The sequence below is a fragment of the Protobothrops mucrosquamatus genome, unplaced genomic scaffold, assembly GCF_001527695.2.
Source record: "Protobothrops mucrosquamatus isolate PMUCROS unplaced genomic scaffold, P.Mucros_1.0 scaffold249, whole genome shotgun sequence".
In the NCBI taxonomy this organism is placed as follows: domain Eukaryota; kingdom Metazoa; phylum Chordata; class Lepidosauria; order Squamata; family Viperidae; genus Protobothrops; species Protobothrops mucrosquamatus.
In genome coordinates, this window is record NW_015386597.1 from 222,922 (window position 1) to 239,282 (window position 16,361).

At 34.3% G+C, this 16,361-nt stretch overlaps 1 protein-coding gene across 1 annotated transcript in view; it reads right to left on the minus strand.

The window, feature by feature from the left end:
- Positions 1-9,215: 9,215 nt before the first annotated feature.
- Positions 9,216-16,361, minus strand: part of XPO4 (exportin 4) — a 70,849-nt gene continuing 63,703 nt past the window's right edge. The window contains exons 17-23 of the mRNA XM_015814403.1: positions 16,048-16,341; positions 14,459-14,639; positions 12,687-12,805; positions 11,923-12,053; positions 10,985-11,102; positions 9,998-10,090; positions 9,216-9,710 (exon numbers count right to left, since the gene is read on the minus strand). Of these exons, the coding sequence (XP_015669889.1) occupies positions 9,513-9,710; positions 9,998-10,090; positions 10,985-11,102; positions 11,923-12,053; positions 12,687-12,805; positions 14,459-14,639; positions 16,048-16,341 (1,134 nt within the window). The 3' untranslated portion in view covers positions 9,216-9,512. The remainder of the gene's footprint in view (positions 9,711-9,997; positions 10,091-10,984; positions 11,103-11,922; positions 12,054-12,686; positions 12,806-14,458; positions 14,640-16,047; positions 16,342-16,361) is intronic.

Consider the following 16,361-nt stretch of genomic DNA (forward strand, 5'->3'; position numbering starts at 1 on the left):
AACCCACTTATGTATCGCAAAGTGCCAGGGCCGCATCAGCATTGTGGTGCACTGGGAGGGGGGCAGGGAGGTGCCTCTGAGTGCCGCCTCTGGCACGCAAAAACCGGGGGTGCAAAAATGGGCCACTGTGCTGCAAAGTGCAAAAACGGTCACCGCCACACCGCAGGGTGCAGATACAAGGCGCTGCACCACGCAAGAACAGGGCAGGGCTAGTGAGTATCATGCAGGCACTAGCTCTGCCCCATTTGCAGCGGCCCCGTGCACGCATGCACGCATGTAAAATGCTTCCCCCTCCTTTTTCTTCCAGTCCACCAATCGACAATGGTTGGTGACCTCTGCTCTACCACCTCTACTCAAGCTTGCTAGTCGGCTGCTTCACTTCCTTTGTGCTGGGTGGGGCTCCTGCTCCAGGTGGCAGTGGTGGCCTGATGGACCTGCTGCTGGCGGGGGTGGCGTGCGTGCCAACAGAGGGAGCTCTGAGTGCCGCCTCTGGCACGCGTGCCATAGGTTCGCCACCACTGGTTTATAAGGACTTCAGGTTTGGGTGTGTCAAGTGAGGTTCTTTGACGGATCTTGTGAAGGGTCAGGTGTGAGAGCCCCATCACAAGACCCATCATAGACCCTTACTTGACACCCCCACACCTGGTACGTTAGTGCTGACTGCAAGTCATATCATAAACTTCTTTTGACTTCTGGATTGCAGGTTTTTGAAAGTAGGGACAATGAGATCCTTAAAATTGTTTTGGATACCCAGCTTATTTCAGGATGTTTTCAGGAACATTGTGACTGCAGTGTCCTCTGCTAATTGGACAGATATACACAATGCTGGGGAAGTGTGATACTGGAGAGCAGTGATAGTGATATAATGAGACAACAACATGCAAGAAAACAAAATCTCTGCTTCTCCTGCATTAAAATACTGTAGAATCAAACTGCAGTTCGAATAGTACTTATTTTCTTTATAATATGGTTTTCTGGTGAGATTAGAAACATACTTTTCCTTTAATTTTCTCTTTTTTTAATTACAAGTTTTAACAGCACCAGTTAAAAGATCTTACCACTGTATCATTTATATCTTCAATAAACCATTATGAAAAACACATCTATACCTTAAAAATTACTGTCTATTTCAAAAAAAGAGTAAATGTCTTGTTCTCCTACTAAATGTTCTTCCTAACTGGCTCAATCCATATGTGCTGAGCTACATTCAAAGCCATACTATGCACCCTATTAAATCTGTAGAGGCAGTAAAACAACCTCTTAACCTAAAAATAACTTCAGAATCAGAAGATATAAATTGAGTAAAACCAGGAAAAACAGAAGCGAAGCAAATATTTAGTTGACAATACAGCTGGTCCACCATCACAGCTTCCCAGGAGAAATAATAATACACGAACCTACATTCCCTTTGATATTACAAGCACAATGTTGGAAAGTTAGGCATTTGAACAGAATTTGCCAACTTGCTCAGTGCAGAAAAGGAAATTAAAGCACCCCAAGACAGGTAACTCTGCAATCTGTACTTGAACACTTCAGGTAAGAAGCAACTCAACACCTTTGTCACTTTGCTCTATTTGATAGGATTAAAAAAATTAATTGGAATCTGACTTATGGTAATTTAAATTCTTCATTCCATGTCTTGCAATCTGACTTTCTTTTATGTAACTCCTTCAGAGTGTTGTAGTCTTCAGAACTTTAGCAAGAAAAGTACTTTAGATTCAATAAGACAGTACCCCCTTCGCTTGCTAAAGCTGCCAATGCTGGATCCAAAACACCTTTCCAACTTTGAATCTAAAGACCGTACAGCTCTTATTTTAGATATTTGAAGAATGTTATGATGTATCCCACTCTTCTAACATTTTCCAATTACTCATTCCAGTTTGTCTGCATCCTTCTAAAAGTGTGGGTTTCACACAATATTCAAGAGGGCCTGACCAATGCAGAACAAAGTGCAACTATTATTATAGTTCTGTTGATATACTATAGCTGTAACTACTGCATTAACTGCTGCATTAAACAGCATTAAATAGTCATAATCATACTGTCTCACATTCAGTTTATAATCAACTACTGTGCTGTACCAAGATACTTTTTTAGATTTCATACAGTGATCATAAGGCAGGATGAATGGCAGGAAAAATGGTTGCTTTACTATGATGTGATTTTCAGAAGGGTTACAATTATCTTGTTCTTTGCTTTATTCTACGTTGCACTGTAAGTCCTATTTATTGACTATTTTCACATTACATCATTCAGAGACTGGCATTCAATCTCTATCACAAAAACTCAATTTCTTGACAGTACTTCATCAGGACTTTCTTTCTGGATAACAAATAGATCCTTTTTCATAATTATTATTTCAAGTATCCATACCTACCAATTTGACTATTTCTTTATTGACAATGTTCACGTTTGACTATAATCCATTTGTTGTTGTTTTCCCCTAGTCTGTTTTTCTGAATTACTAAGTTCTTTTCATATTTTGTTTATGTCTTCTAAGGTATTAAGTATTCTCCTAAAATTTGTATTAGTGACAGATTTGAGAATCATCCTTGTTTCTTCACCCAAATTAATAAAAATGTTGATGTATACAGGATCTAGAGCTGAGCTGTGTGACATTTATATAGTATTTTACTCTAATTGGATTATTGTAATCTTTGTCAGCTATATGTGACCTGTACTTTCTAATTTGCTAATTAGAATTCATGTCAAATGCTTTTTGGACATCATGGTTTACATATAGCATTCCCACAATCTACTAAACTCCTCAATAAAGTGATCACAATTAATTATGTGCCATCAAGTCATGGACTCTTAGAGACCACATAGATTTTCTCCATGACAATCTGTCCCTAACTTGGTCCTTGAATGTTGCATTCATTGCTACTGTAACTGAAATAGTCAAGACCTCATGCTGATATATGTTAATTTAATGAACTACTTCCCCAAATGTTCCCATATATTAATGTTATATTGACTTGTTCATAATTTGTTAAATTCTCCTTTTCTATTTTTTGAAGAAAAGGACAATTAGCCTTCTCCAACAGTCTCAAAGATAATGTATAAATTATTTAGCCAAACCATCATCAAATTCTTTCAGTACTCTAACATCCCATTCATTTTTCCTTAAAGATTTAAATACCTTAAATAAGTATCTCTTGACTATATTTCAAGCTGTCTCAACTTAACCATCCTGCCCCTTTATCCTATTCACAATTGTTTGGTGGAACACTGCTGAAGAAAATAACTTAAAATAGCTTTGATTCTTGGTATCTATTAGGTAAATATATAATTTAACTTAATGAACTTTGGAGAATAAAAACATTTAAAAATAAATAGACCTGTTCTTCACATTAAATTACTCCCCATCCCCCCCACACACTTTTTAAAGTTGTAGCTTCTAAACATAATCTGGCTATTTAAAATATGCAGATTAATATATTCTACTTAAAAAAGAAGAGACAGGTATCTACTGCAACTTGCTTTCCTGAGTCAGTAAATTTTTGTTTTTCATTGAGTACATACGTTTATCAAAATATTTGCAAGACAATTCATTTTCAACAGCCATAAAGTCACAAAAGTGCGTTAACAGCTTTAAAGCAGTCCGAAAGTATTTTGGCCAACAGTCTTTCATTAAGGACGGATAGAAGAATGTAAGAATTCACTGCCAGTAGAGCTGATGTTGTGAGAAGAGATCTTCCTAAGATATTTCTTAGAAATACAGTAATAGTTCAAAAATAGCAAAACATTGTTTAAAAGTAATGGAGCATAACAAGCAGAATGTACAGTAGAAACAACAATATTTAAAACAGCATTGCAAATGTATCTATTTGGGGCCAGTGAAATTCTTTCCCCAACCATTTTGTGGTGTGATAGACTAAATTAGGATCCCTTAGTTCAAAGAATCAGAGACATAATCAGACACAGTTTTGTTTGCAACCGTTCTTGTAGTAATCACCCATCCTTCAACAGGTAAAAACTATTTAAGGCTCTCATATAAGTCTTTTTGGTTAAAAGGCAATCTAATGCACTTTAGAATGAAAGACAAACCTTAAAAGAGATCAATCATATAAAAACAAGGATTAGGTGCAATAGGAAAGAGTTGGAATTTTAACTAAACACATTTATGCAACGAAATGTTTCATGAGAACCTGCCCCTTTTTAATAAAAAAAAATTAAAGTACTGAAATTCACATATTGAAGCACCAAGATTATCATTTACATTTACAGAGTTTTCAAATGCAATTCAAAACATTTATTCTACTTTTTAAACACCCACTATTAATTACAACTGGTTAAGATTGCAGACCGCTTTGAAAAACAAAATTATTTCTTGCTGTTATTGTTTAACTACCTTCATGACTTTTTTTTTTGATCAAGCTGCTTTATTTGGATAGCAGGTGTATTAAAAAAATGAAAGCATACTAAGAAACCAAATCCAATCACGCAAGACAGTACAAATCTGTCTCTTTACAAAAAAATCTAATCATTTTTTCTCCCTCCATGACTTTCAAGTTTATTCCAGATCTTATTAATTTAAAGCAAAATTTCATTTCAGACAATCTGTGGCTTTAAATATTTTCCATTGCACAAAGGGACTGGAATAAAAAGAGACTGACCTAAATCAATAATAATTCTTGACCTTAATAAACATACAAAATTATTAAAATTAAAAACAATGCATTTAACAGAAGTGTGGTTTGCAAACTTAACATTCCAGTTAAGTTCTGAACTCATGTTAGTAAGATTCAGCCAGATATAAAGTTTAGATACCAAAATTTGAAGAATAGAAAATGTTTCAACTCCAGTAATTGGAATATTTCAATAATTTAAGGTTGTAATAAATAAAATTGGTTGAATTTAATAACTGTTTTACTTCTTCCAAAAAGCAGTTCTGTTTGAGTGAGAGGATCAAAATAACATTAGTGATGTTAAGAAGTTAATTATATTTTGCACATTTAGTTATGGCTGTCTCCTTCTCATTCTGAAAGCTTGGTTTACCAAGAGCAGTGGACAAGTTCAACTTGTATCTTAGTGATATTCTAAAGCAAGAAGACTGAATCAGTGCAAAACTGAATTCATTATTTTTATTTATCTTTGATAGAAACAACTGAAAAACCATTTTTAGGCTTCAGAGCAAGTCAGTTTATAGTAAAAAAAAAAAAGCAGTAATTGCACATGGATAAAACACAAAAAAATATTTAACAAGAAATGTCATTCCCCAATATTCTGGCTTAAAAGGTGACTATATTACATTGAATATGGCTTCATTTTATGGAATATCCCATCAATTCCAACTACAGTAATAAATAGTGGAATTATGGAAATCATGTAATCTCAAAACTGCCATTCTATTTTGTTTGCTTCAGACCAAGGTTTTCATTTCTGTGATAGCCATTAAGTGATGATAATATTCACAGCACAAGGCTACGTGTCTCTATGCAAAAGGATCACAAAATTCAAAGGATTACTTCCAATTAAATGACTATCGGATTGTAATATGATTGTTGCTGAATCTTCAGAACTGTAGCATACAAAGCATGTTGCACCACAAAAAGTGATATTGTAAATTTTGCAGACCAGAAAATTTGGAAAAATAGATTTTCGTTACTTTGAGGCCTGCTTTTAAAATAATCTTTAATGAGCTGACTCTCAGAATAATGAGATAAGCCTATAAATATAAGCTGTTCAGCAGAATTCACTTTTCTCACAGATTAATAAAATAAGATGGAAAATGCTATGTTATTCTGTTTCATTTCCAATAATCCATAAGGGTGGTATTGTTTTTCAGAGGGTGTTCTTTTGCATGGTTTAAGTTCTGTATGGAGTGGCTCATTGGAAAAAAACCAACCCAAATAAAATCACAGAAGACTGGGGTAATTAGTATAACTAACTTTGCTATTATTGTGCAGATATATTACTACTGTATATGTTTAACACCAATAATTGCTGGGACCAGGTTGAATGATTTCAATTTCTATTGTGATAAATGAGCTGTCAAATATGACAATTAATTTGGATTTTAAGCAATTTATCAAATTTTTTACATTCTGTCTTTATGTGGAAATTGCATATATTTCACTAAATATCATGACAACTCAATATTTGGATTGCATTTTAACATGCTCAAATTAGAATTCCAGGATTTTTTTTTTTGAAAAGCGTAATAGCACTATCAACACCAGAGATAAAAGCAAGGTCATTTTATCTATGCTCAAATCATGTGATTCATGTTTTTTATGTTATATGTTTTGAAAATCTAGCAATAGAGCCGAATATATAATTTGGAAGTAAGTACAGAACAGCAATGGCTATCATTAAAAAGATATCCCAAGAAAATTGTTTACTCTGTCAAAGCATCATATTTGGTATGTCTGAATTAGGTTGCATAATGGATCTTATAGCAAGTGTTTTTTTTTACTTAATGTTTTCCTTTTCTCTAAGTTTTCCCTGAAGGTAGATTCATTGGAGTTATTGAATAATGAACCAAATTCTCAAAGACCATCAGCTAACTGAAATGCATTAATTTTTTTTTATTGTCTTCCATTGGTTTTATCTGTTTTTTCACTAAAAGAAGTACATCGTATCCCATTAAAGACTCCTTTCTTACAACGATCTGGACACAGTCAGGTAATAAAAGAGTTCTCCAATGTGATAAATCTGTCTATGCTTGAAATTGAGCTTTCTGAATTAATAGAGCAATTCTGGATTGTTAAGATGTCAACATTTAGGAGTGGAGATACATTGTATTACATCTGGAAACATGTTGGATGGAGTAAGGGTAAGATAGTATTATTCATACTTTTAAAAAAATACAAAAACTGGAAAGATAGCCTTCTTAGAAATTTCTAACAATTACAAAATTTCAGATAAAAATGTATTGGATAGTGTCCCTTTAATATAATATACATTTTAAATCGGGAAGCAAGTTTAAAATGGCAAATAATCCTTGACAATTTAGAAACAATCCACCAAGCCCTGTTGTGCACAACCACCATTCATTTGTGCAGACATCTGGAACAGAGTAATTTGAAACAAACAAATGATGCCCAGCAGCACTTAGCAGATTCTTCCCCAAACAGTCAAAAAGGTGGAATTCTTGGGCACGATTCACTGTTGCCTTGCAAGTATTTCCACTTTAAAGAAATTGTGCAAACGGGCTCTTCAATGCTTCCAGAGATAAACATTATGTCTCACATTTCCAAAAGTTCACATGGCATCTTTAAGCACTAATTTTATAAACTAGAATTGTTGTTCACAATGAGAACTTACATCCTATCAATAAATTGCCATCAGTTAAATAGAGGCAGTAGAATTTCTTTCAATATCGTGAGTAAAATTTTGAAAGCAATCGGTTTAGAAACTTAAATGTTAACAAATTATTTTAAAGGACACATATAGAATTCATCATACTTAAAACACATATAATTGTGTTGGAGCCACAGGACAAACCCAATTTTTAAAACAAATCAGAAGCCAAAACAATTCCCTTATTCTACAAATAACACTAACAGAAAGAGATGGAACAGTATAATTGTGAATTGGAACAACTGAGGATCAGTTCAGATATCATGGCAAATTATGGATTAGCTCATTAGGAATATGTATTTTAAAACTTATTCTTTAGGAGACCAATCAGTGGCTAAATAACCATCATTTGCTCAGCCCAGCCACTCATGCATACTAAATTAAATCAAGTGCAAAGGGTTTGGGACAGAATGTTCTGAAGGCCTACCCATTTTGTTCATAGTGATCTCTGAACTGAGCCATCCTTTACTGAATCTTTTTGTTTACTTATTCAAGGAAGACTCTAGCAAGTCTTCATTTTTTGAAAACATTACAGTTCATAGGAAAGATTTACAAACCATGACCCATCTTTGCCTTGGTTTCTGATTGTGATTTAATTAGAAGGAATTAAAGAAGTCTTGGACCCTTATAAAACTCTATAGTATTAAAGATTTCAAATCATATATAAATAATTATGGGTAGTGTGATTAAATGTTGAGATGAACAGCTCAAGACTGGCATGGAATTGCAAACATGATGCTAAGATGAGGTTAGGGCTTACATCTCTATATAAAATGTAAAAATCTTTGTTAATATCCAATAGCTTAGTTCTTGCAAGTATGAAGCATAAGGTTCTGGAGACAAATTTTCTCCTTCCTTCATTAAAAAAAGGTTATTTTTATTCAGCAGCGTACGCATCCCGGTTGGTTTAGTTTGGCTTACAATTATGAATAAACGTTCTCCTTCCATATTCTTGATATCCTGCCACTTTGTTCCCATGGCAACTTCCTATTTGGTGAGTGCAGGATTAAACCATACAGGTTATCTTACATAGTTAAAGTGCCAACACACCAAATAAGTGGGATCGGAGCAGCAGAAGGCAGCACTATTAATTTGACAATGGTGGCAAAATATTAAACCACGGGTCCATATTCTGAATCATGAAGTCAAACATGCACGGCCTTTGCTAGAAGAGTTTGATACTCATGTAGTCTAGCCACAGAATCTAATGCCCTAACATAAAAAAAAATGGTAGAAATCAATAATTTACAAAATTTGAAACATTATTGCTTCAGCAAACAATTCAATCTTGAAATACACTGCAGTTGTGTATGACCTGGGTATGACTCAACAAATATTAAAAGTAAAAATACACATTGATTTTTGTTTACACTCACAGACAGAATACTCCCAACACACAAGGGCTGCAAATAGGTACATGGCAACTTAGTGCCAACATTCTAAACCAGTTTTGAAGATTCAAAGCTTGCCTTAGATAACTCACCTAACTTATTTCAGCTATTTTTTGTTTTAAATTAAGGCAATGAAATGGCTACAGTTCCTAAAGTTCATTTCAGGGGAAACAAAAATATACACCTTTCTTTTTTCTGAACTTTAGGGCAGCAGCATATAATGTAAAAAGTTGTATTACACAAACATGCAACACCAGGTTGATGTAAAAAAAGCAAAACAAAAAAAATAACAACACTAAATCCAAGTTAAAAAATATCATTTGGTGGTTTCTTCTTCACTGGGTTACACAGTTTTCAGAGAGGAAAAATAAAGCTTAGAATTGTTTTACAGTCCTGTATGTGTCTAAATCACGCACCAAAAGGGCTTCTAGCAAAAACAAAAAAATATTATAGGAGTTTGATTCATCACTACTTGAGGACTTCTGGGACAAGGCACTGATTCTTGGTTTTTTGTTTTTTGTTTTGTTTACTGTGCCCATGTCTGTATGCACTTGTGGAATTCTTTTAAACATTTCAGTTTTTCTGTTTATTCTGTACAACATAAAAGGTGTATGACAGATGATGACTAACACATATTAGCAGAAGCTGATTTTAGAGTTGACATCTCTTATTCCACTGCTCAAAACTTCCAGGCTCTGAAATTTTAGGTGGCTGCAAAAAACCCAGCAACAGGCATTTAAGCTTAAGTCAGCTTTCAGCATTTTTCAGTGCATTTTGCAAAAAGGGTCTAAGTTAGGCATACAGTTCTGGTATTTATTTTACACAGAGAAGACCACCAACATTTGACATAAAGTCTTCTAAACTTTTGAGGAAGGCCATCTTCTGCTTACGGTCCAGCGTAGGCGGAGTGCTGCTTGCAGTAAGTTTGTTGAAAGCATCTGCTAACCGCTGGTAAATTATGGGATCTTGCTGACTTGATAGTAAAGTTTCAACTAATTCAGAATATTCTGCCTGTAAAGAAGATAATCACATTTATATTTCAGAAGAAAATGGTATTAATAAAAATTAACTCTGTGTAATTAATATCAAGCTTCCTATAGACTGACTTGTTAACAGAATTACAATGTAAGTATATTTCCAATTTTGGATACTAGGAATATTTCTTTAAGGTTAAGAGATAGTGGCTTCCCTCAAGTCATCAAGCCAACTCTTTCTGACTGTAAGATTCAATTATACACTCTACTATCCCTAAACATTATGGAACATGCAGGAGATAATGACATCATAAAATACCATACCTGATGCAAACATACTAATGTATAAAATGCTTCTCCTGCTGCAGCTGTCATCTCTGTATTGTGCTTTTGCAGTACCAGCATATCAAAAACCATCTAAAATTTAAAAACAAAACTTTATATCCTGACTTTTTAAGAAAAAAATGTGTTAAGCTGCAAGTGACAACTACTTTGTAGAAGCCTATGTTTTAAGACGAGGACTAAAAATTAACTTTCAAATTATATACATAATCGTTTGTAACAATGTGTAAGTTAGAACAGAATCATATAACAAATGGATGGTAAATGGCTGAAGTAGAGACCCCTAATCTATCTGCTTAATTATGTTAAGAATTTTGAACTTTCTTACCAATATAGCCTGCTCCCATGGGCACAAGCAAATAATTTTCTGTTAGAAAAACTGGGTACTTTTTAATAATAGATTCCTTGGGCTCCTTAGTTACCAATAAGTTAAACTTTAAAAAAAGCAGGTTCATTTTACAAAAGCTGGCATCAAATGTGCTGTTAACCCAGTGTTTCTCAACCTTGACAATTTAAAGGCATGTGGACTTCAACTCCCAGAATTTTACAGCCAGCAATGCTGGCTGTGGAATTCTGGAAGTTGAAGTCCACAAGCCTTAAAATTTTCAAGGTTGAGAAACACTGTGTTAACCTGATTACTGGCTTGCATCCAAAAAGCTCCCTGGCAAGAGAAAGTGGTTTCCCATAAATAATATGGCACAAGGTTCATTCTCAAGGCTTTCTGAAGGATCACTAGGGCTTATACCCCTTAGCCTCTATTTCCCATTTTGCAATATTGTATTCGCCAATTCAGCATTGTGCAAATAAACTGAGCTGGATTTCCCAGAATCCTCAGCAACTACGTGAAACATGCAGTCCCACCATCGGAGAAAGCTGCTAACACCAACGATATTACACAATGGTGTTACGCTGTGCTGAATCCAAGCCACCACAATATTAGACAATAGGATGTGGAATGATGTCTCTTACCTTAAGAAAGTGTCTCGTTGCTAAAAAAAGGGATGACTCTGATTCCTGTGTTTTTGCACATTGTTCTGCTAATGGTGTCAGAGCTTCTAAGCAGAGCTGGCAAACATCTGAACTCATTCTGATTATTCAAAGTCAAGAAATATATTTATTCCTTTGGGGGGGGTATTTGGAAATTATACAGTATGTCAGGGAAACAGTAAACAGAAGTTAAACACTGCCATTTTTCTATACATTATTTCAAGCTAAGATTACCACTAAGTGGCTGAAATTGGTTCCTCCTCCATTATTTCTCCCTAGAAATTGTTCTTATTGCATTTCTGTTTAAATCAAATGAAACTAAGAAAAGTAAAGCCGAAGAATTTAGGGCTGAACACATAATCAAGTGAAGAGGGCCACCTTGTAGCAAATGAGTGAGAAGCACAGAATATCTAAATATTTTTGCATTAAAATGTTATTGAACCTAGAAACTAGATAAGGAGAACAGATTCCATTCCTGCAAAATTGTAAAAGTGGTTTTATTTTTCCTAATATTTTAAATGCTAGAATACTCTAGCAACAGGCTTAAACATTCCGGTGCACATGTATCCTGGTTCTTACTGCTGACAGGATGGGAAAATTGCAATAAATGAATAACAGCTTCTCATTACAAGGATAAATTACTTCAAGCAAAGAATATGCAGAACTTGATGAAAGATTATATTAGACTCTCTGCCAAAATAAAATAATATGTATATTCTCTCATATAGAATAACTTTGATAAAGAAACACAATGCAAATGTTCAGGTAAGTAATCAATAACTAAAATTGTTGACATTAAGGTATATACTTAAAAGTATATAACTCGTATACAGTAATATAATAATTTAAAGAGAGGAAAAATAAGAGATCAACTGAATAACTCATTTTCCTGCTCTCCAAAAGAAAATCTTAAAGGATACGATGTCATCCCCAATTCTAATGAATACATAAGGCTTTTAAACAAATCTTCTGGAAGCTGTGGAATTTTCTCAGGAAATATTTCACAAATAAAAGTAATTAGTTTGTAGTATTGATTACATAGTGATGGAAACTATGGAAGGAAAAAGTAAATAAATTTATGTTAATGAGGCTTCTTAAAATAAATAATTGTATTTCAAGAATACAAAGTAATATCATGCATTCTTAAATAATTATATTTCAAGAATACATATATCAGGCATTCAAAATCAAGGATTATTTTATATGTTTCACAATTTGCAATACATACATAGTCCTAGGTTTTTGAGGTCAATACAGAATTAAAGCTGACATATTTTTGTAATTCATGGCCCATTGTTGAAACCTTAGTTCACTTATTGTGATAAACTGTGGTGAATACATACGTGCATGTTATTTCATAATGGTTTGCTAGGCCTCCTCGGTTTCAACCCAGTATATTAACTGCTTTGTTACACTAATTCTCCAATACCAAGCTATTCCACAGATGGTACTATTCACACATTTAGACAATACAAGATTTAAAAGGCTGTTTAAAGACAGGCATGAGCTTGGCTGAAATTCTGAGTTAATGCCAGTGGCCATTTTCAGTCAGCCACGAGAGTTCTGGTAGTAGTAGAAAATGCATGCTCATATTTAAAGAAACAATATTATAATGATTAAAAATTTTAAAATAATGGTCAAAATTCCTCATCTCTTTCTGCAACACTACTGACACTGTACACACCTTTAACAAATCTTGAGACATTAAAGGCAGGATTAGGTTCACTCCATATAAGACAACATCTGCTGCTGATACAGATCTGTTTGTTGCTTGCCCGGGTTCATGTCCCCTAAACACTTCATCTAAAAATATGGGGAAGAAGGGAGAAATATAGGAATATAAGAACAAATTCGGCTATCTGTAAATATTTTCTGAACTCCAAGCTTAGAATTTCATTCATTATTAGTGAACATGAAATCTGTTCATAAATGATTAATTAAAGTAATTGGAATACAGTGCTTGAATCCCAGTAAGGTGGTTCCAAACTTAATTTTCCCCTCCACAGTTGATCTTAAATTTTAAATTTTCCTTTAGAAAAATTAAACAATACAATGAGGTGTATTACAAGCATTTGACTTCTGCATTTTCTGTATGCACTTCTTGGAACATACACATTTTTTTAAAGTTAGTAATGTAATATTAAATTATATCTGCTTTTTTCCTATTCTTTGGATTTTGAGGTGAATAAAAAGATTAAAAAATCCATCAAGAAAAATAGGGAATCAATTTTAAGGGGGAAAAAAGTCTGAAATTTAACAAAAAGATATTTTGTAATCTATTATAGCCAAAATTAATGTACCTCTAGACATACAATTATAAGGTATATACTTACTCATTTCAAACTCTTCAAATTTAGATTTATCATGAGGCAGACCACTTTAATATACTTTAAAGTGATGATTCACTAATGATTTGCTTAACTTCTATTTAAACATATCTTCTTATAGTTCAAAATGTACAAGGTAAAAACCCCAAACAGTAATCTTATTAGCCATAAAGATTTGGCTGATAAATGAATATAAAATTCTATGAAAAACTATGCTTACAATAAATAATTATCTGCTTGGGGAATGATTTCATATATTATAAACAGACAAATACAGATTTACCAATATAGGTAGTCTTCAACCATCAACTGTCCTTCCTTCCTTCCTTCCTTCATTTAAATGTATATGCTGCCTATCTTCCCAACAGGTTGGAAGTCATAATGGCCATTAAGTGCCCACATGATCACCTCATGACCTGCTCTTCCTGATGAGGTCATCAAATGAACAGGTCCTGCCTCAGGTCTTTCCCACTTTGAGGCATCCATATTCAACTTCCTGCTCCTCGAAAATCTCAACAAACTGCCAGTCCTGCTTCCCAAGCCGCTGGGCCCCGCACCCCCTCACCCTTGGGGAGATAGGTAGGGGGCCACTGTTAGATCCCTGTAAGGGTGAACGACTGCAGAAGTGCTGCAGCTGCCGTAATTTTGGAACCAAGTTGTAAGTAGCTTTTGGGGGGGATCTGTAAGTCATAAATCAAGAACTACCTGTATCTATTCTATACTCTATAATTAGTAATATTTATTAATGCCATTATGCAAATGTTTCAAAAACATTTGTATATATACTACTTTTTAAAGAGAGATTTGACTGCCTACATTTTTCAACTGGTTGCTTAAATTCTCCAATGTTAGTTTAAGCATTCCATAAAAAACAAGCAATATAAAAATCAAGAAGGCAATAAAAGATTAGAAAAATTGAAAGCCACTGAAGAACCAAATAAGAAAACATCAAAAACCATTTGAATGGATGCATCAGTGAACTGAGGTTTTAACTCAGTTTAAGAGTTTAAGAGACCGAAAGTACCTAATCAATGAAGCTCTGTTATTTGTTCATTACATATTGGTGTCAAGAGATAAAGAGCTCTTTAAGTTTCACTCATGTTATTTTCAGTTCTAAATTTCCCCCTACCTGTATCACTGAAATCTATAAATTCTTTTGAAAGTAGGTTTGTGAGAAGCTCCATAATGAGAAGAAGATCCTGGTATTGGTCCTCTTCTGCTGTAACATCTATTCGTTGTCTACCTAAATTATTCTTGGAGTATACTTGAAGTAGGGTCAGACAAGCTTCATATAAATTCATGGCTTTAGACTGAAAAAAAAGTGAAAAAGAAAAGAAGGCTTAATGAAAGATATACACTTGCTAGAATGTATTTATGATTCAGGCCTTGAAACCACTTCAGTTGCAACTGATACTAAGCGGAATATACTCCATCTATAGCAAAGGTTTAAAACAATAAAATAACAATTCTTACTCATTATTAAACTTATTGCTCGAAGGGAACACTCTCCAACATAGTAAATCACATTGTCAGGCATACATTTAAGCCAGACATGTCAAACTCGCGATGTCACGTGACGTCGTGCAATGTATTGGAGCTTTTTTGCCATTGCTGGCAATGGGGTGGGCGCGGCTCCGATATGATGAAACCGGCCCGCGGGCCAGCAGTTTGACACCCCTGATTTAAGCAGTGTAGAATTTCCATTGTATCGTTATAACATTTTGTAGGAAATTCTATCTCTTGGTATTATTAATTTCTCCATTTTCAGGAGTCCTGTGCTGGAAGAGGTAAGTAAGTGTCCAATGTATCTTTAACAGTTCACATTGGGGCATACACCTTCTAGGTTGCAGTAAGTATTCTGCTGATGTATAACGGTGAACCTGTACAGATAGTCCTTGACTTACGACCACAACTGAGTTGAAAATTGCTATTATTAAGTGAGACCGTTGTTAAGTGAGATGTGCCTCAGGTTATGACCTTTCTTGCCACAGTTGTTAAAGTGAATTACTGCAGTGGTTAAGTTAGTAATACGGTTGTAAAGTGAATCTGGTTTCCCACTGAATTTGCATGTCAAAAGCTCACAAAAGATGATCACATGATCCCGAGACAGTGCAACCATCATAAATAGGAGCCAGTTGCCAAGCATCCAGATTTTGATCACATGACCATGGTAATGGTGCAAAGGCTGTAAATGTGAAAAACAGTCATAAGCCACATTTTGCAATGCTGTTGTATCTTTGAATGATCACTAAACAAATAGTTATAAGTTCAGAACTACTTGTATTCTTCTAGACATGGTCATAATCTCCATTATCTGGAAGCGCACAGCCTCACCACCCAGGTAGGTCATAAAATAATGCAAGCAAGGCATGAGACATAAATAATATCTAGCCCAAACCCTCTCCAAATGGATAAATCAGCACAATGGTGAAGGAAAATATTCTAAAAGAAACAAATGCATCATGTCGTGAATCATCAACTCTCAGTTCTATTTCAACCTGATAATACTAAAAATGTTTAGAAATTCCAAGCTTTTCAAAATATTCTTCCAAAATATGGAAATGTTTCAATTTACAGAGCCCACTGATTTCTTTCATTAGAAATAAAATACAAAGAAAGGCTTTAAGGGTATGAAAAGAAATTGATATTACTGCACAGATTTGTACACTTCCAGCACATATATCTTATATTTAGAATATATTTTTTAAATTTATTTACCTCTCCAAGATAGCATATTTGTTTATGTGCAACTTCAACAAAAACTTCTATGATGAGGTTAACAGTCTCTGGTGTATTCTTGTACACTTCCATTAGTCCAATGCAATTTGTAAGAAAGTCCATCAGAAAATTAAAGAGAATTGCTACATTGTCTATTTGGGTAGCCTCAGCAATACCACAAAGTGCTTCTAAGGTGGCAGTGATTTCCTGTTTCACCTCCTCTTCCTGGCAGATTTGTTGGAAGTTTTCTTGGTTTATCACATTTAAGAATCGTTGTTGCAGTGGCTGAAGAACCTGCAAAAATAAATAAATAA